Here is a 21,065-nt window from a genome sequence, read left to right on the forward strand (position 1 = left end):
CACAGGGATGTGAAATAGGTACACACTGAAACAACAAATATTGAGCAACTTTTTTAATAAAACTTTAACTATGATATAAATACAATAGAATACATACGAGCATTTATTATGTCGTCTCGCGCGCCGGGCGTGACGTCACAGCCGCCCGGAAGGCACAGTTCTCGTTAGTCGCTCACAGCTCACCGACACTATGTACACGACAGATACTGACAAGTAATCACAAGTTGCAGTCATATTTTGAGGTAATTCGATTTGAAGTCTATTATAATTTAAATTTGAATTTGTGCCCGGAAGTGGCGATGCGCGGTAGACATGCGCAAAATGTGTCATTGAAAAGAAATGAATGAAGTAGTTCTTTTCGCTCAACGAAGTAGTCCACTCATTTACTTCAGTACTTCATTTAGTTCACCAAATCTGAACGAGTCAATGAGTCACCCAGCTCTTAGGAATCATAATCGTAGTCATTTAGTTCAGTAAATCAAAACGAGTCAATCTGTAGTGTGAGGGATAAGTATCGACGAATGAATCACTTGATTTTTTATCTCGATTTTCCTCCATACTTTACACAGGCTTAGGACTATCAACCGTGAAAATATTAATAAACAGAAAATTATGTAGCTTTTAAGTAATTTAGATATATTTTAGTTTAGGTTGGCGTATTTAAAAATCGAAATATGTAGCCGATCCTATCTATGGAAGGATCCTGAACTAGTGAACTAAATGAAGTAGAGACACATTCGAAGGAGTAGTGAAGGAATGATACGTTTATTTTCGGAAGTGAAGTAGTCCATTTCCTTCAATCGTTCGTGAACTACCCATGTCTAATGCTCACATTGTCGCGAGTGTAGCAACTGTGTGCTTACTTGTTCACTACCACTAAAATCACCATTTGTACAGAACTAAGTCCATAGAGCGTCGTCGCGCGGCCACAGCACCTGCGCTGCTCGGCACAGCATGCACACAGCATGACAGTACACACAGCATGGCGGCGACAGCTCGTGCGCACTAAGTAAGCATTACATCGAGGACGGTCGCGGTTAGCTCAAGGGAGAAATGGAAAACGTCCACGTTATCACAAAATCCTGTACATTGTATAAATGGTTGGAAGTACCAGTGAAGGCGACCGACACATGCAGTCAAAAGGATCACATGTTGTTATCACACTCGCCCGATACAAAACACTAATAAGTATATTTCGCTACGAACCTTCCACTAATTAACCAATTTAATGTTGTAAATGATGTGATGTCCGGCGGTGTGTCCGACGTGGCCGGACGCGGCGGCGAGGGCGTCCGCGCCGGCGCCGGACACTCGGACACACTGCCGGACGTTTCATTACATGAACCAGTATATACAGAGGTGTGTCAACTCAAACTAAAATATAATCGAAATCAACAACATTACCTACGCGCTTAAGATTACATTAAATATAAAATTTGACAACAAGACCCAAAGGCAACTAATTGCACTAATACAATGTTTACGTGTCACAGCTTTAAATGCTAACAACTATAATACTAACGCTCCGAGCAGACGCCGGCGACGCCCGCACGTGCGAGTGCGAGTGCGAGTGCCGGCGACGCCCGCAAGTGCCAGTGCGAGTGCGAGTGCCGGCGACGCCCGCACGTGCCAGTGCGAGTGCGAGTGCCGGCGACGCACGCACGTGCGAGTGCCGGCGACGCCCGCTCGTGCGAGTTCGAATGCGAGTGCCGGCGATGCACGCACGTGCGAGTGCGAGTGCGAGTGCCGGCGACGCCCGCACGTGCGAGTGCGAGTGCCGGCCAACGCCGCACGCGTCACGTGTCAGCCCGTACCTTGCGCCTCGGGGTGCCACTGAGAGACTCGAATTAAAATGTTTTTATTTTAATAGTAGTAAAATTTTAATGAAAGACAACAAGAATAGTAAACTTATGAGCTAGGAATCACAATATATCTCTCTGAGTAGGCGAGGCTGCACCAGTGGCACGTGCGGCGTGACGTCACTAGCGGCTCGTGTGACGGCCGATGGCCGCCGGCACATTGTTAATGAATTGTCCTGCAGCAGTCAGCAGGAGCGAGGAGTCAGCTGGCAGCCGGCGGCGCGGCACACTTCTAGGGTTCCTACGGTCCTAACAATATACATTACGTTACGAAACAGACGAGTTTATAAAAATATCGTGATGGTGACATGAATTACACAAACGTACTAACAATAACACTAGTGCGTATCTATGTGGTGATGTAGCATTTGTTCAGAGCGAACTACTCGTGTCCACAACACAGCTCTGCCGAGCGACAGGACATTCGGCGGCGTTGTGTCGCGAACAGCCCTAACGCTGATATACACTCCAATATAATGTGTTACAGTGAAATATTATTACATCTCGCTCGCCACGATTACGTTCATTATAAAAGTAAAAACACATAGGCACTATTTTAGATTAAAAAACAAATACATATTTCATACAATTCATGATTTTTGGCGACATTTTTTGCAGTCACTGCTATATCTTTTATTGATAACATACTTAAAATTAAGTTTATTTGATAAAGATTAAATCACATTTAATAATATTGCGTGTAGTCCCAGTCCGAGATTTAATTAGGACAAAAAATTATAACGATTTACATTCAGATTCGTAATATTTGGCACGCTGGTTGTAGGGATCAAATGATAAGTGTCCGGAGCCACAGCGCCGCACAGTTGAACACAACTCTTGGAACATGAACAGAAAGCAAGGAATACTAACCTATTGATATAAGTGGATATGTCCACAGCCGCGGCTCGTGTCGACACTGACACTGCGATATGTGGCGCACTTGATTATGTATATCTAACGACGCCGCCCCTAGCACTGCCACGTTCCAATGTACTGCCCACTACTGCACTTCCGATTATAATTAAATACTACACAAATATAAGTAAATAAGCAGTACATATTATAACTAGGATAGTGTGATTGTACATACAGGCGAGATTTCTTCGAATCACGTGTTTGGGTACATGAAGACGTAAGTAAACGTGGAGCACATTGTGCCCTCAGTAGGTAAGCGCGGGAGTGGACGCGATATGTCAACTGATATACAACTGATATGAACACTTGTTACTTAGGGAATTCATGAGTTACATTCATGATTATGATTAATCACAAAAAAAGAACGGAAGAAATAGTCTACAGTGGTCATATAATTGCTAACCTCTAAACTAAGCTGAATCAACGACACCGACCATGTAACTGTGAACCACATCAAATGATAAGGCCCGGCGAAGTTATTAAACAATTATAGACCCCAAACTACATAAGGCTCCTTAACGAAACTAAGAAATCTCAGTGGCGACCCTATGCCCTTACAATAAGGGCGACAATCGCGCGGCCGGTGTGATCACCGCTTAAGGCGTTTACTTACAAGGAATGATTTACTAAGGTGAGATAGTTTAGCAGCCGACTTCGTTATTATTACACTGCTGTATGGCCAAGTCTCAGCGTTAACTCAATCACGCATCCAGCGTCATTGAGTTGAAGCAGCAGACCACTAGCTACTCGCCGTCCACAGTATCGACGGCGGAAGTTTCAACACGGAAGCACCCTCGGTCAACGATAGGTTTCAACTTAACAATCAACGGATATACTCAAACCAATTTAGCTAACACGAACAAACTTATTGGTCAATAATATTCATTACATTCAGGAATATACGATGGAAAGGTAAAGCTCAATAATTGGCCAAATGATTCGTACTATATACAGTAACAGCATCGTTACAATCCGCTGCGGCGAGTGACGCGCGTCACATGTTATACGTGTATGCGTGTCACGCGGATTACATGATCAAGGTGAGTGGAGCAGAGCCTGCAGTGCCGCGACATGTGCACGTCGCGAGGGTGTCGGTACTGCACTCTCTGCATAGCTACATATTTACATCTAAGAGATCTCACACTCCTTCAAGTACTTTGTAATATTGAGAAGCCTTCGGGCGTCTCGTAGGATTATGTGCTGAAGGAATGATGAAACAACTATACACATTGGTCAGACAAGCTCGGCGCGGGTATGCGCGCCGGACGATAATGTAATTTGTTCAATATTAATATAATTACCATTATGATATTTGTATTACACCTTATATTAGTAATGATTAGAAAGTGTATGAATAGGAAATACTTAAGTATGATTTCTTCCCGAATTGAACGTTTAAAACACTTATTTGTAAGACACATCGAATTCGATATTAAATGCAAACAGTGTCCTCACTGACGATCACATCAAACAGTTAGGGGGTGCGGCGCCATCACCTGCCGCCCGCCCCCGGGGGGCCCGCGGGCGGGTCGGCGGGGGCGGCGGGGGCGGCGGGGGCGGGCGCGGGCGGCTCGGCGGGGGCGGGCGCGGGGGCGGAGCCGGGCGGCGGCTGCGGCAGGTTGGCGTTGACGATGTTGGCGATGGCGTCGGGCGACATGGCGGACATGGCGGTGAGCAGGTTGTTGGCGAGCTCGACGCTGGACGCCTCGGCCGCCTCCAGCCGCAGCGACCGCATGCCCGCCTCCAGCTCCGGGTCTGCAACCGTACCGACACACACGATTACTCATCTCTCTCGCTCAATGCACAGGGCAAAACGAAACGACCACTTTAGTTGTAATTGTAGTAGCTTTTCAAATCTGTTATTCCTATTGTTTATTTCGGGTCGGCGTAGTATGTTTTCTCCTGCCATACTCTTCTGCCGAACTCTTAAAAATAACCTTACTAGCTATACATGTATTGTCGTTCATAAAATCTATCCATAGTCTTTAACTAGCTTAAACTTTTACAAATCATTTTATAATTAAAAACATTTTTTTTTCATATTTTTGAAAACAAATATGTTTTGAAGAGGGGAATATTTCTGATTGTACATGACGGAAATATGCACGTGTTCTAGCGAGTTGTATTGTAATGATCGATAATGGATTCGCGAGTCTATGACTAGATGGCGTTACAAGGCTCGCGATGACGTTCAATTTGTCATAAGAATATTGAGAAATGACGGTGGGAGAATATTTAGGAGACCGCCAAGGGAGGATGAGAACGGGACGACAGACGTACGGCGGTTGCCCGGATTACGGTGCAAATTCTGCTTGTGGTTATAAAATATTTCTGGAAATATCACAGTATTTGTTGGCAAAGTTTCACAAGTATATGTACGGTAATTGCATGGTGAAATATTGTGAGGTGTGTGCGAATAGTGTGAGAAACGGGGTAAGTGTTTGCAAATATTTTACGTAGTGAAGGCTGGACAGTTGATGTTTTACTTTGCAATGCTGACTATGCCCGTTTTGTTCTCAGCTTAAGGAAACGCCCTTATTGTCCGGCCGCGTTGATAGAGATAAAAAGGCACTTCGATCCGAAGTAATACTCACAAACAGAGCATCATTTTCGGCACGGTCTTCAACTGGCTAGCTAGCCTAGCGGCATTGCCTCGGACAGCCGAACTCAGGTCTCGAGTTCGAGTCTCAGTTGGAGATACTTATTTTTAATGTATTCTTTTTTCCTTTTTTGTTTCTTGGTGGTGGCCACTTTAGTTTAATTTGTGAAATCGTTAGTATATTGTTATTATTGTTTTATTTACTTTTTTATGTTTAGTTTTAGTTCATGTAAGTTAAATAATTCTGTTATAAGTTAAAATTTCCTGATTGGTCACCATTTCAATTGTATTAAAGGAAATAATTGTGTTAAATCTCCGGTAGAACTTTTCTTTATCTTCCAACATCCAGCCACCTAGAACCCTGGTCATTACAGTATACTCACTTCAATGAGGTTAATATGTACATAGAAACTTACACTTACCAAAGAAAGATTAACGAGTCGTATGTCAAATAAAAAATGCTTATATGGAGGCGACGTATAAGTCAGCGCAAACATATGGGTGTCAGACTGTGCAATAAAATGTACCGATGTTATCCGGAATAGGTCGTACAGTAGGTACACAGCAGGGCAATAGGGCTAGGCCGCGAGCGGCACGCGTGACGTACCGAGCGGCGCGTAGGCCCAGAAGGGCGCGAAGTCCTGGGCGGGCGGCGCCGGCTCGTCGAAGTGCGCCCAGCCCTCGCCCGCGCCGCCGCCGCCCGCGCTCTCCCACGCTACGGAACGAGGCAAACATAAACCTGACCTCTTATAACCTTTTAGAATACGACTAGCCGTTTCTCCGCGGTTTCACCCGCGGCCCGTGGGAGCTACTGTCCGTATCGTAATAAAATATAGCCTATGTTACTCGCAGATAATATGGCTTTCTAATGGTGAAAGAATATTTAAAATCGGTCCAGTAGTTTTTGAGTTTATCCATTACAAACAAACAAACAAAGTTTTCCTCTTTATAAAATTAGTATAGACAACTCACTCAATAACAGATATTACATTTTAACTTACTAGTTGTTTTCCCACGGTTTCACCCGCGTCCTTTTACCATAGTCTAGCCTGATAAAACACAGCTCATTTTCCCCCGATTTACGCGCGTATTTTGAATTCGCGCGATGCTTGTAGATGCGATGTATTCGTGCCAAGTATCTCAATAGCACGCGAATGAATTTGCGCGAAACGTTTCGCGACGACTTCGCATCTTCTGGACAAGGTCTTAAGGTCAAAGGTTAGGAGTACATACGCGAGTGTTGGTCGAGCAGGTCCTGCACGGCGACGGCGGGCTCGGCCTCCGCCTCGGCCTCGTCCTCCGCCTCGCCCGGGCTGTCCCACATGCTGCACACACATCAATAAACATTTTATACAGGAAAATCATTAATATAGTACATATACACTTTTTTATTAATGGTATTAATCATCAAATGACCCCTCTCCCGCTGTGGGTTAGCAGCGGTGAGGGGAATGTTAGATTTTTTATAGACTAAAAAAAAATGGTGTTTTTTTTTATGAAGGAACACCTCTAGGTACTAGAGCTGCGGTAACTATTTCGAACAATCCCGCAGCCCAGTACATATATACTTTGAATTCTTTTTTTTTTAATATTATCAATGCGAAATCAATGATGGCACAGTTTTTTTTGTTTGGGGTTGGCGCAATATGTTATTTGTTTTTATTTCTTTGTCAGTCGTTATACTAAGATAAGATTTATTTGTTTTGGGAATTTAATTATAGAATATTTAGCAAATATATTTTGAGTAAATTGGATAGTGAAAATTACAACACACTATTCACAACACACTACTCTTTTCCACTAGCCGACCTCTAGCTAACGTTGCATTGTTTACGTCAAACTGTGTTTCACTCACCACTTATATTCGTTCTCTCAAAACTATTTCGTTTAAACAATATACGACGACCCTCATATCTACACACCTTTATAATTACAATAACGAACAACGATCGTTCGACACTCATCTTGATTAATACTTCTCATTTGACGATAATGCTAAACTATATCTAAAGTGAAATATGAAAATAGTTTGCACACTCACTCGTCATCGAACCTCTGTCGCGCGAGCTCCAGGAAGTTACTCTTAGCCGCTCTCATCTGCAATACAAACAGAACTGTTAGTCTCCTTCTCACTGGTTACCGATAAAATGTCTCTTAACTATCCGACAATTAATGTTATCTAACAATCAAAAACTGCTTATAAGTTCTGTGAAATATTGCTATTCGAAACCAGAAATTATAGTTTATCTATCAGATAGTCTACGACTTCTTCAGTAACGGGTGAAACTGGGCATAAATATGAATTATACAAGTAATACGCACGTTGTCTGCGTCGTCGATACCCAGCCCGTCCGCTATGAAGTCCGGAGACTCCAGGTTAGACGCCATGTCCCGACACATCTGTCAACAACAATATACATAATATTATATGCACTAATTTATGTTTATTACTGACTGTACGTAATATATATGTCACCGGAAAATAACAAGATCCGTAAGTTTATCAATTTACTAGGAAGTTTATAAACTTTCGTAAGATTCTAAACGGGAGATAAATTGTAATATTTTACGTCCACATTTTCGTAAATTGATAAACTTACTGAACTCACTCGTAAAATAAAAAGTAAGCAGTAACCAAACGCTACGCGCGATCTGATTGGTTGGCTGTCACGTGTCACTTCTTCCTCGCGGCCGCCATTGCTGGCCACGGAACATAAAAAAACCGGTTTGCTCGTACGTTTTAATTAGTTTAGAATGTTGAACTGTGTTGCAACTGTGAAAAATAGCTTTATTTTTTTAAAATTATCTAGCAGTATTAAGCAGCAGCAGTAAGTCTGATTATTCCAAAGTCTATGGACACAAGCATTGCCACTATGAACATTGACCAATGAGAGAGCAGTGTGTTGTTTTACGTATTTCAAAGATCGTATATTTAAAAGAGTTTCTGTGATTGGTCGAACCATATAAAATCTTACGAATAGATATTCGTTAGTTTATAAATTTACCGCATGACGTCGGAAATTCATAAATTTACGAAAATGTGGACGTAAAATATTACAATTTATCTCCCGTTTAGAATCTTACGAAAGTTTATAAACTTCCTAGTAAATTGATAAACTTACGGATCTTGTTATTTTCCGGTGACATATACACAAGCTTAATGCTACTACTCCCGCTAAGCTTTCAAATGTTGACAGCATTCATTATATCATTACTCTATTTACCGACTTGACTGACTTCAGAGCACTGTTACGAACTGTTTTAAGACTTTTAATAAAAGATTTAACAAAAAACTCTAGACTCCACAGACAGACCAAATCAACGGTTCGTGGTGCATATGTATAACAATATTGTTTGATAATAAACAAATAATTATAGGAGCGCAGTGTCACCTCGTTAGCATCGTCGGCGTTGACGTCGTCCGCCATCTCGTCCATGCTGGCCGTGGCCGCCATGTCGTTGAACTGCAAGCACAAGGCACACGTTACACTCACTACTAACTGTATCAAGTACTAATAATAATAATACGTCCACGCCCGATTTCGGCTACGGCGCGGCGGCTGTTCACATATGAAGAGATCAGCCAGCTGCGCAGGACATATTATAGTGCACGAGCATTTGCTTGGACACAGGTGCACTCACTATTCCTTCACTCTCATAGCGCGATGGAACGACAATCTGACACCACCGGAGAGAGATCACAAGCAGGACCGATATTAACGTGCTCTCCGATGTACGGGTGTATCAATCTACAACTTCCAGACTAATGGCTGCTTAAAAATCGATTTCGGCCCGACTCGGTAATCGAACCCGAGACATAGCATGCACTTGCGACCATTAGACCAGCGAGGCGAACATAACGTCAATGTACTCACGTCGTAGTTAGCTGCTAGAGTGTCCGCCATTATCTCCACCTGACAATTAAATACAATCGTTACTTAACATTTTATTAACATTAAATCTTTTTAATGTTCTGTTCTATGATAACACTACTCAACAAAATTTTCCTTTTTTATTATATCCAAAGTGAAACATATACATTTTTGCAGATTATCTATCACAGAATCGATGTCTAGAACACAGGACTGCTCTAGCACGTCTAGTTTTGGAGAAAAACCAATCTGAAAATGCCTTAAAACGCTTTTTTAACGATATTTAAAGCCATTTTTTTACAGACACTATTTTTTTTCGTATTTTCTAACTAAAGAATCATTTAGCACTGCTCTTCTCAATTCAAATCCAGTTTACTTTACATCAGTACGAGTTTCCATTCTCGTGATATTTTTTTTCAGCTACGTCGTACGAATTTCCTTACATTACTAATTGACATTTTAGTATGGACAAAATACACCGTAAATGTAAAATGGTATATCTTGAGAAAGAAAACTCGTAATGATGTAAAGTAACTGGATTTGAATTGAGAAGAGCAGTACTAAATGATTCTTTAGTTAGAAAATACGAAAAAAAAAATAGTGTCTGTAGAAAAATGGCTTTAAATATCGTTAAAAAAGCGTTTTTAGGCATTTTCAGATTGGTTTTTCTCCAAAACTAGAGGTGCTAGAGCAGTCCAGTGTTCTAGACTTCGATTCTGTGATAGATAATCTGCAAAAAATTATATGTTTCACCTTGGATACGAAAATGCTGTTGACTAGTGTAATTATTACTATTAAAAATATAATATATTTTATTATATGTATAGATATACATACTAACCTCATAAATATTTTCTGATGGATGATAGCCGCCCTGTAACAAGAAAGATATATATTTTTAATTGCATGTAACGGAAAACTATGTACGACTATGTATCAGCAGATCTCTGAGTAGCTGTAGGTATTTGTATTTGTAGCGGTTTGTCCATGAAATTTTGATAGCAAATGATAGATTGCCAATATAGTTGCTCATCAAATATGTTAATCCGTGTCACAATATTCCGTGGAGTGAGTACTGACCAGCGGCGTGTCGTGCTGCTGCAGCAGCGGGCGCAGCTCGTGGTCGCGGAAGGCCTCCCAGCGCGGCGCCAGGTCGGGCGGCAGCGGCGCCGCGTCGGGCTGCGCCAGCGCCCGCGCCAGCCGCGCCAGGCACAGCACCACGTGCCCCATGTAGCCCGGCCGCGGGCCCGGCCCCGCCCGCGCCGCCTGCCACGCCTCCATCAGCCGCGCCAGCAGCCCGCACTCCTCCACCAGCTGCACACAACACCACATTCAAAGGTAAACTAACTTTGCTACATAAACAGTTACGATATAAATCTGATGTGCAGGAGCCCGTATCGAGGTGACCGGCTATATTTAACAGTTGTTACCCTATATTAAATAGTCGACAAGGTGATGCAGATAAGTAGTTGTGTACTGACATGTCGCTGGTACTGGTTGCGGAAGACGCGGTTGGTGAGCGCGTGCTTGAGCAGCGTGTACACGTGCGCGTGCAGGAAGTTGTTGTTGGGGTGCTGGAAGAACAGCTCCACCAGCAGCGCCGGCGTGCCCAGCGTCAGCAGCGTGCGAGCCACCTCCTCCACCTCCGACAGCGCCAGGTGCGCCAGCAGCGCCGCCACCTGCAGGCGGGCCAGCCCGACCCGGCCCTCGTCACCGGGCCGCAGCAGCGCGTGGTGCAGCAGCGGCAGGTGCGGCGCCACGGCCAGCTCCACGGCGCTGCGCTCGTCGTCGGCGGCGGGCTCGTCCTCGCACAGCTTGGCGCGCAGCGCGGGCTCGTGCAGCAGCAGCGCGCGCAGCACGGCGCAGCCCTGCACCAGCGCCGCGTCGCGCGCCGCCGCGCCGCTCGTGAACATGCCGCCCAGCAGCGCCCGCACCCCGCGCTCGGCCGCCAGCCGCGCCAGCAGCGCCCAGCTCGTGCGCGAGCGCGCCGCGCCCGCCTCGCCCGCGCAGCCCGACGCGACCAGCTCGCACAGCAGCGCCGCCGCGTTGCCCGCCGCCGCCGCCGCCGTGCGCCGCCGCGCCCGCGCCACCGCCGCCTCCGCCGGAGTGCCTGACGCGTACACGCGCTCACTGAACATAGCTTGCTTCTCTACGATTCATTTAAATATACCCGCGAAATACCCTCGGATACCCGTAAGTGTTTTATCCACCTCGGCGAAAAACACAAATAATAAGGTAGACATTTTTGCAGCTCCCCTTTACAAACACAAATAACGATTTTATTTTAATATATGCTGTATTTGCTGATTAATACAACATAATGTTTAAATTCTGTGATGAAGTCTTAGCTCATAATGGAGCTGTTTCAGCTGGTAAGCAAACGTAGCATGGGTAAGCGTGCGTACCTTTATCTCGATCAGCGTCGCTGCCCCCGGAGTCGTCCTTGTGGTTGTGCTGAGGCTTCTCGCTGGTCTCGTGCTCCGCCTTCTCCGCGTCCGCCAGCTCCTCGGGCACGTACGTGCCGCACACGATCTGTATGAGGCACTCCAGGAACTGGTGCTCGTCCAGCCACTGCGGACCACATGCATGTACACCGTTACAACGTCTCCTATGCCGTCGCTACACAAATAGATCCCGATGGTACAAACGTGAACAACACACTCGTACTCACGGAGGAAGGAAACTTCAGCGAAGTTGCCATTAAGCAGTCAGGTCAGGCGCCTTCTTCTAAGTCAAATCAATACCGAGTGAATTAACGAGGAGATCGGGTTCCTTGAGCCAGATTTTTGGTTTTACAAATAGAAGGCATATGAGATTTTTTCTGTTATGTATATTTATCTCTGCTCGTCATTTTGTTGTCCATGATCTGACTCCTCCCGCCTCGCATACAAGCATTATGCGCAGGAGTACAGGAATAAACACGACAATGTCTATAACTCGTTGTCGTTGTACTCAAAACAAGTGATTGTTAGGTGTGACGACCTGAGGACACTATGCCACAGCTGTTGGATCGAGGGCGCGAACACCTTCACCGGCCTACTTAAACGCACTCGTGTTTGTAAACTTAGTCACTGAACCAACACAGCACGCGGCCACATTCCTCAACACATAACATCAGTCGTTACAGGACAAACGACATGCTTATCAGCATCCTATGTATACAAACACATGATTGTGCTGACGCTGCCAGCAACAGCCGAACCTGCTTAGTCAGCACTGAGATCGGTGACAGGGGCCATCACAATCGAACAAACACTTTATCAGTCATCAAAATGTTTACTCATTATTGTATTTATTTAACACATTTTGTAAAGTTGTGGACAATATGACTCACACAACAGATGTGCATTACGCTATTTGTAACGTGAATTACATTTCCAGCACAAATATTTAGCTGATTACGAAGGAGTACTAATAATTCGACAGTGTCAGTGGCACAATGAGGGGGTCATCGTAACATGGATATAATAGGAAATATTGTATGACTGAAGCAGCACAGCAATATTGAGATGGTTTATATCTTGCTCATATTTTATCTCACACAGTTTTAAATAGAGAACGATTAAACTTAGGAGACAATTTGGATTGTATAATCTTTAACAGTACTTATTTTATAAATGTGCAAGTAATTACTTCTAGTTATTCAAGTCCTTCTGTAGAGCTTTCACTAATAGGTCATCAAGAGGTCATCAAGTGGTCATGTTCTGAATAAGCTCGGTTCAGCTTTCTAGCTGTTGTCTGAGTTTTGACCAATTAGAATACGTAGGTTACTGTTTTTGCAATGGGTATAATCATCGGCACGGATATTGAGCCCTGACCTTCACCTGCGCAGAAGAGATTTATTGGTTTATTGCCTTATGTGTACAATGCGCAAAGCGATCCCGACTCTTCCGCCGAGAGCTCAATATCCATGCCGATAACTATATGTACCGTTAACATAGCAAGTAATTAAATAAAAATATTCGCAATACATGGAATCTCTGGGAACACCTAAAAGGGAATCATCATCATCATCATCTCAGCCATAGCACGTCCACTGCTGAACATAGGCCTCTCCCTTAGATCTCCACAGATACCTGTTGGAAGCGACCTGCATCCAGCGTCTTCCGGCGACCTTGAAGGGAAGCTTAAGGTACCAGAAAAGAAGAGGTGTAGTAAGTAAACCATGAAATATTGTAGAACACGACAATCAAAACAAGTAAACAAAGTCACTTTGTAATTATAATATTGTTAGGACTGAAGACTTTCTCGCTTTAAGTTCTATTTACATAACAGGAAAACCTCATGTTATTCGTTAATATTATAATCGTAATATCGTGATAAATAATGACGTCAATCGTAGCATGCATTGGCGTCATATAACAACTACACTATACAGAATATCATTGTTACTTTGTGCTGACAGAACATCTACTGCATTCCTGTCAAGACGCTTTTATTTAATCGTGACTTGTTCCATATCTGTGATAAACAGTTTCATCTGACAAGCGTCCTAAATGTGCGGCGGCGCCTTCCACCGCGAACTAAACTACACAATACACGTCGCTATCATCTTGTAGAACAACAACGATATAATACCATTTTGTTACACACGACTCTACTCGCGTACATCGCACAAACATTAAATAAATAAGCTAACAACAATACTAAATAGAACATGTAACACATTAACACAAGTAACTGAATGTATGCTTGAATCTACATCTACATAAATGAAGTCCCAGTAACCTCCCTACATTGCCTAGGTAATCAGGAGACTGGTACCACGTGACCTACCTCCATGACAGTCTTTTTGAAGAGGTCGTCAAGCCTGATAAAGTACTTGAAGGTGTCTGCGATGGCGGAGGTGGACATGTGGCGCAGCAGGTTCGGCAGGAAGTCACGCCGCGACTTGAAGAAGTCCAGGACTCGCAGACACACTATGTGATATAGATAGCAGTCCTGGGGAGTAATGGCTCCAGATTAGAAAAACATGTGATTTAGTCATTTGCTGTAACTTTGCTCAGCTGTGAAATTCAGAAGTCCGCATGCTTTATTGCTATTTTAAAAAGCACATTAGAATAGCTTTGAACAATGATTGAATGCTGTATAACCTGTTTGGGGCTCCTTTCGAGCAGCATTTCCACAGTTTTGCTGAAGTAGGAGGCGAGCAGCGGGTTGAGCGGCGGCTCCCGGTTGATGAAGTCGCAGAGGCGGTTCATCTGCGTGGCGTCCAGCGACAGGCGGTCGCTCAGCATGGACAGGTGGCTGGTGAGCACCTCGCACGCGATGTTGGCGTGCCGGTACTGCGACGCCAGCTCCACATTCTTCGGTGGCTCCTCTGTGATCAGTGTTATCAGCTCCGCCAGAATCTCTGGCTTTGTGAGGCTGCAATACCATACAATATCATGGTATCAATTTCACAAACAATCACAATATATATAATAATATATGTATATAGTGTTTAATTGGACTAATCCTATTAATATTTAATTTATGTTCATAGATGTTCACAAAGTAAGATATTGAAATTCTGGAATAAATAAATATATCTTGTGACATCAGTCTGCCCGTGGCCATGGATGCTGTAATGGATCCAAAACGTCGGGATTAAATAATATTAATATAACCGCGATAAAATCCGTAGCAGTAAATAAGTGTCAGAAATCAACATGAATCAACATGAAATGTGAGTTTGGTAGGTGTTGTTTATGTTAATTTTTTTTATAAGCCTTTACAGAAAAAACTTCTTGAGTGTTATCAGGAAAATTTAATATAATAGCTCTCGAATTAGAAATAACTTCTTCTACAGCCGTCATATAAAAAAATATATTTGCACATTACTGCATCAGAATTGTATGAACACTCAATTATTCAGTTTTTGATGTTCATTTTATTATGAGGGTTTTAAAGCCTTTAAACCCTTGTTCAAATACTGGAATGTTGTTTTTAATCAGTCCTGATCATTTTTTAGTTCTTTTTTTTTTTTTTTTTATTTTGGAATCTGTTGCTGTATGTTAAGAGGAGCTCGTAACTAAGTAGCGATTACTTCCATGTTATGTAAAGCCCCTTAAGCTTATGTAGCTCATGTAGTCCCAACTGTGTTTGTACATAATGAACAGTTGGTATGGATAGTCAGGAGCCAATTAAGGCTGGTGACTGGGTTGTGTTACACTAGATACCAGAAAAGTTCAAAAACAAAGCTATCCATGGGGATAAAATTTCAAAATAGTATGTAATCAGAGAAGCACAATACTGAAATCATCACTGGCCATTGATAGCCCAGGATCCATAGAAATTGTCCTTTCAGTTCAGTTCAGTAGTTTTGCAGTAAAAGTCAGCCAGACACAGTTACTTTTATATTTATTACAAAAGTAAGGATTTATATTAAACGTTATAGTTCGGCCATTCAGAGAATGCGTTCCTGACACGTCGCGATTGAACTGACGACGTAATAACATTCATTGATTATTGATATAATAATGTTGTTTTAATGCTCCTCAATTGTTAAAACGGTAAACAACCAGCAAAAATATTTTTATCGTAACTGCAACGCCATTGCAAAGTTACATCGTCAGTTCAATCGCGACGTGTCAGGAACGCATTCTCTGAATGGCCGAACTATAGCACAAGTCATCATAAGTAAAACACAAGCCACTAGACAAGACAAAGGTTGAATACCTAAACGTGTAACCATGGGAAGTGCTTATTTAATAATATCACAAATCTATACTAATATTATAAAGCTGAAGAGTTTGTTTGTTTAAACGCGCTAATCCCAGGAACTACTGGTCCGATTTGAAAATTTTTTTCAGTGTTAGATAGCCCATTTATCGAGGAAGGCTATAGGCTACTTTTTATCCCGGTACGGGAAGTAGTTCCCACGGGATGCGGGTGAAACCGCTGGCAGAAGCTAGTTATTAATGATCATTCGATGCTTTGTTTTGAGCATGAACATGGACGGATATAGAGGAAGACGACAACCAAAGAAACTATGAATGGGCTGTGTGAAAATCAATATGGTAAGAGAGAATGTTACTTGCCAAATGACAGCAGATAGAAGAGTATGGAAGGAGGAAACATGCTGCACCAACTCCAAATAAAATTGAAATAAGGGCAGGAGGATGATGATGCTTTGTTTTTATGTGACTAGGTCCTTATGGGTAATAAAAACAAGCAAAACTAGGTACAATAACTCATAATGAAATGTCATTAAAACTTCTGTGTGATATGACTAAGCAATATCTAAGAGTCTTGATGACTTTCCATTATTTATTCTCACTAAGCACACATGCTCTCACTTGGCAGTACTCATTAGATATTAATGACTGGCATTGTCTGACTGGTGATGTTTGTCTCAGAACTGAATATAACAGCAGAGTGGTGCATCATGCTGCTCAAATAGTGCACAGGAGGCGGTACTCACAACTGTATGAGCGCTTTGTTGTCCGCCTTGCATTCCTGCAGGATGTCGTCCGCCTCCAACACTTGTGACAATGTTACATTCTGAAACAAAAAGCTTACAGCTCACATCCACACAGTACACCATTCAACTGTTGCATTACACCACGCATTAGGTTCTCGGGGTGACATCGTTCACTAACAACACGATTTCACATTTCAGAAGGCGTTAACATTGTGAAATAATATGAAAATTGACCAATTCGACCACTCATAACCATGAATTTTTCAACAAATACGCACCTCCTCTTTAAGAAGAAAATTTAACTCCCTAACTACAATATAGTTTCCGCTCCAAAACATAGTTAAAATTAATAAGTACAAGACGTGTTATTATTCTAAATCCATAGAAAACTTATATTTTTATAAATTTTAGCGTTCCTGAGAGTGCAACGATCCGTTTTCTTTTTGACAGATAATATTTGCCGGTGTTGCTACCTAAATCGAAACACCACAATAACATCTTTGCTTTGTAAAGAAACAAAACGCATTACTGCAGGTTTTTTGGGAGTATTTCATAAAAATAAATCTTTTCCACAGAGCTTCAAGTAATTACAGTAATTAGGCATATTCTACAGTTAGTCTGTTTATTTCATAGGTAACAGATTTTTTATATTCAAAAGTAACTGTATGTCGCGCTTTTCCGCTAAAACGTTTGGATTTTGATTTTACATAACTTTAATATATCAGAATAACACAGACCACTGTTTATCGCAATTCAATTAACTTACGAGACCGCAAGCCCAAATATTTGAAATTTTTTAAAAGTTATTTCCTGCAACAACTTTTAATTGGTTGCAATAACTGCTGATTCACTACTAGCTTTTCTCTTGCTAAACTCTAAACTTAATAGCATAATTTTCATATTATAATTTTGTTTATTTAGATTACAATACTTTGAATAGCCAATCAATATTTCGTTTTCAGGGTATAGGTGGGGGAGGTAACTTCTTATTAAAGTAATAGTCTCGAGTATCAGATTAACATTTAATTGACCAGAAGTCATCGTTTAGCTTGTAGCAGCTGCATGGCGAGCGCCTCGGCCTCGCTGACAGACAGCGATGCGGAGATATCCTGAACCTTCTTCACCTTGCGCGGCGTCACGCTAGCCTGTGGTATACCCTTGCTCTCCAGCAGTTTTCGCTTTGGTGGCCTGCAAAAAGTTGATATATTTTATTTATAATTTTAGTTTAATTTAATAACTATGTGAACTAGTAAAACTGAACTAATAAAAATCCCCACCTGTGGAACTTTTGGTCCACTTCAGATTCATCATCATCTTGATCTGATCCTTCAGGGCCACTATCCTCAGGTCCACTACCAGATTCATCACTACCATCTTTTTTGCCATAGTGCTTATCAGGGTCTGGAAGCCATGACAGGTCAGGTCCATCAGACTCGGATTGTGACCCAAAGTCATCTTTCTCTCCTTCTTCTTCCTTCTTTTTATTCTTAAGTTTTCGTTTCTGCTCCTTGTGTTTAGCTTTAACTTTTTCTCTAAACCTTATCTTGTCGAACTTATCTTCTTCCTGTAATACTTCTTTTGCTTTTTCTATATCAATACCTCCAACATTCTCATTCAAGAATTGTTTTGCCAGATCTGATTTTACATCTCTCTTTTCATCTTCTATTGCTTCTCCATCATCTGTAAACTTGACTGTTGTATTAACTTTAATCTTTTTCTTTAACAATTTCTTAGCAACTGCTGCCTTTGTGAGAGGTTTTGCTTTTTTCTTTGAAGTAGTTTGTGGTTCTTCAACTGGCTCATCACCTACATCCACATCTGCCCTTTTCACTTGCAAAAAGTCTTCCTCGTCACTGTCTGCATCATTATGAAAGTCAAATTTAACGAGTGCTTCCTTCTTTTTCTGCTTCTTTAGTTTTTTGTCGAGCTCTGGTTTTGGCTCTTCCTCCTCAGTTTGTTCAGAGTCGCCGTCAGATTCAGTTTTGGCTTTCAATTTTTCAATGCTATCATTATTTTCACTTTCTTCAGCTTGTTTCTTGTGTGCATATTGATATTTCTTTAAGAATTTTATATAAGGAGGCACTATTAAGCCCAAGGACCTTGCATATGCATCTGTATCTAAAAGTTGGACATTAAATATCTCTTTATTCTTCATCAAGAATACAGACTTCAGATAGCTAACAAAAGCCCTTTGTGCACTCTGTTTGAGCTCAGTACTGTCAGACAGAAGACTTTCTATTTTCCTTTGTGGTGCAACTACTTTTGATGGATCTACCTGAATTTTATCAATAGGTATTTTACTCTTTTGCAGGTCTTCAACTAATTTCTCCTCATGGGGCAGAAGCATCAACAAACCTTCTCCTTTACCAGTAAATCCTCTGGCTGTGCGGCCAGCTCTGTGAATGTATGTTTCTACATCTTCAGGGCAATCCATTTGGATAACCCAATTTACACGAGGGAAGTCAAGTCCTCTAGAAGCTAAATCTGTAGCAAACAGAACAACATTTGATTTCCTACAAAACTCATTGTAGATCCTCTCCCTCTTCTCTTGATGCAATGTGCCATAGAGAGCGAGCAAGCTGATGCCGGGCCTCAGTTTGCAGAACAGCTCATATGTGTATTTGACTTGTTTACAAGTTGCCATAAACACTATTACCTTTTGTTTCAAATGGTTTTTAATAAAAGACCATAGTATCCCAATCTTTTCATCAATTTCACAAATAATATAACTTTGTTGCAGCAAGTCTGGGGTGACAGTCTCAGCCTGTTCATGTGGAGCTATGTAGGTGGGGAATGACAGGCTGAGGCGAGCCAGGTCTTTCACTGATTTAGTTTGTGTGGCAGAGAATAAGAGAGTTTGTCTCTCAGCTGGCAAATTCTCTATGATTGCATTCATTGTTGTCTCAAAGCCCATGTCTAAGCATCTGTCAGCTTCATCTAAAACAAGAATTTGTAAGTGGCTGCAGTCAAACAAGGGATTCTCATCCATGTGCTGCAGAAGACGGCCAGGTGTACAAATCAATATATTGATCTGATCCATTCTTTTCCGTTCAAATTTCAAATTCTGTCCACCAATAATGAGGCCAGCTGAGAAATCATGAAGATGTCCTACTTTTCTCAAAGCCTCGTAGATCTGATATGCCAGTTCCCTGGTGGGAGATATGACCAAGGCTCCAACTCCATCCAGTCTAGTCCATTTCTTACAAAATAAGTTTTCTAGAATAGGAATCAAGAAGGCCAATGTTTTCCCTGAGCCTGTTTTGGCTGCACCCAAGATATCTTTCCCTTGCAAAGCGTAACCAATAGCTTGTCTCTGTATTTCAGTTGGAGTAACATAATTATTTTCTTTTAGACCTTTGAGAGTTTTCTGTGACAGTGGGAAGTCTTTAAATGTTTTAATTTCTGCTGGATTTATCTGTAAATTCAAAACAAAGAAGTCATTAATTAATAAATATACTTTTATTGAACAGAATTGAGATTCATGAAACTTTGGAATTGGAATAAAGTTCCAAATATGTAATAGAAGTTTGTGGTTATTAATGGTTTGTTCTTTACACCAATAACAACATTAAGTCCACCATCTGACTTAAGTTTACCAATACATACTTGCACACCCTTTGGTCAGACTTTCTAGCTTCTGACTACCCGGAACATCTCACCAGTTTAACATGCTTTCCAAATCATGATCTCGGCACGACGTGATGGTCACCCCAGCACGAGCCAATTGTACTAAGCGTTGCTTAACCGGCTGTTACTTATGATCGATTGACTCGATGTGTTGTCGGCTGTTACTTATGATCGATTGACTCGATGTGTTGTCGGCTGTTACTTATGATCGATTGACTCGATGTGTTGTCGGCTGTTACTTATGATCGATTGACTCGATGTGTTGTCGGCTGTTACTTAGCCACGAGCTTTTCATGACAACAGTTTTTAAATTGAAGGGTCAGTGGGTCGTCTTAAGGAAGTTCAGTTCAAGGAGGTTATACTTGGAAATCCAAAAATAATTTAATAAAACTTCACTTACCCTATCATATTGAGCCTGTAGATATTGTATGGCAGCATCTTCCTCAGCGCTCTTTTTCTTCCTAGGTTTGTAAAGCTGCAGCTTCTTTCCTCTGTTTTGCTTCTTCTGCTCTTTTGTATCCTGTTTCATTGTATTTTATTTATTCATAAACACATCTTCTGTATTATAGGCTACATCAGTCAAGCATGCAGCATGCGATTTGACGTAATTACTGTCTGACAGTGACAGTTGTCAGTCTCTTATGTCAGACGAACTTTTTTCAAAAGGCATGCGTTAAGACGTCATTAAATAAAACGCAATGATCGGTTTTGTGAATCAATCCACGAATTTCTAAAAAAGCTTTTATATAGTATAATATAAAAATATCTGTAAACTAATTCTTACGCAT

At 41.8% G+C, this 21,065-nt stretch overlaps 2 protein-coding genes across 3 annotated transcripts; both read right to left on the minus strand.

The window, feature by feature from the left end:
* Positions 1–38: 38 nt before the first annotated feature.
* On the minus strand, positions 39–17,117 carry LOC124633848 (serine/threonine-protein phosphatase 6 regulatory subunit 3). 2 transcript variants are annotated; one of them, XM_047169212.1, is made up of 15 exons: positions 16,929–17,117; positions 16,651–16,730; positions 14,339–14,612; positions 14,022–14,186; positions 11,651–11,816; positions 10,727–11,355; positions 10,326–10,559; positions 10,087–10,119; positions 9,249–9,287; positions 8,766–8,837; positions 7,696–7,773; positions 7,415–7,470; positions 6,607–6,698; positions 5,981–6,088; positions 39–4,529 (listed from the first exon to the last, which is right to left on the minus strand). In XM_047169212.1, the coding sequence occupies exons 1-15, from the start codon at positions 16,986–16,988 to the stop codon at positions 4,267–4,269; spliced, it is 2,349 nt and encodes a 782-aa protein (XP_047025168.1). In that variant the 5' UTR covers positions 16,989–17,117; the 3' UTR covers positions 39–4,266. The 2 variants fall into 2 exon arrangements, with proteins under 2 accessions (XP_047025168.1, XP_047025169.1); XM_047169213.1 differs by lacking the exon at positions 5,981–6,088.
* Positions 17,118–17,658: 541 nt separating this feature from the next.
* Positions 17,659–20,895, minus strand: LOC124633634 (probable ATP-dependent RNA helicase DDX10). The gene is made up of 3 exons (XM_047168917.1): positions 20,678–20,895; positions 17,928–20,065; positions 17,659–17,838 (listed from the first exon to the last, which is right to left on the minus strand). The coding sequence occupies exons 1-3, from the start codon at positions 20,804–20,806 to the stop codon at positions 17,688–17,690; spliced, it is 2,418 nt and encodes an 805-aa protein (XP_047024873.1). The 5' UTR covers positions 20,807–20,895; the 3' UTR covers positions 17,659–17,687.
* Positions 20,896–21,065: the final 170 nt, after the last annotated feature.

Source organism: Helicoverpa zea, chromosome 10 (assembly GCF_022581195.2).
Source record: "Helicoverpa zea isolate HzStark_Cry1AcR chromosome 10, ilHelZeax1.1, whole genome shotgun sequence".
In the NCBI taxonomy this organism is placed as follows: domain Eukaryota; kingdom Metazoa; phylum Arthropoda; class Insecta; order Lepidoptera; family Noctuidae; genus Helicoverpa; species Helicoverpa zea.

Coding starts and splice junctions, on each gene's coding strand:
- LOC124633848 (XM_047169212.1), bottom strand. CDS start 16,988: ATGTTTTGGAGCGGAAACTATATTGTAGTTAGGGAGTTAAATTTTCTT. Junction 10,560..10,726: donor GCAACCAGTACCAGCGACAT/GTCAGTACACAA, acceptor TGTTGTGTGCAG/CTGGTGGAGGAGTGCGGGCT. Junction 8,838..9,248: donor CTCTAGCAGCTAACTACGAC/GTGAGTACATTG, acceptor TTGTGCTTGCAG/TTCAACGACATGGCGGCCAC.
- LOC124633634 (XM_047168917.1), bottom strand. CDS start 20,806: ATGAAACAGGATACAAAAGAGCAGAAGAAGCAAAACAGAGGAAAGAAG. Junction 20,066..20,677: donor TACAGGCTCAATATGATAGG/GTAAGTGAAGTT, acceptor TTGAATTTACAG/ATAAATCCAGCAGAAATTAA. Junction 17,839..17,927: donor GTGGACCAAAAGTTCCACAG/GTGGGGATTTTT, acceptor AACTTTTTGCAG/GCCACCAAAGCGAAAACTGC.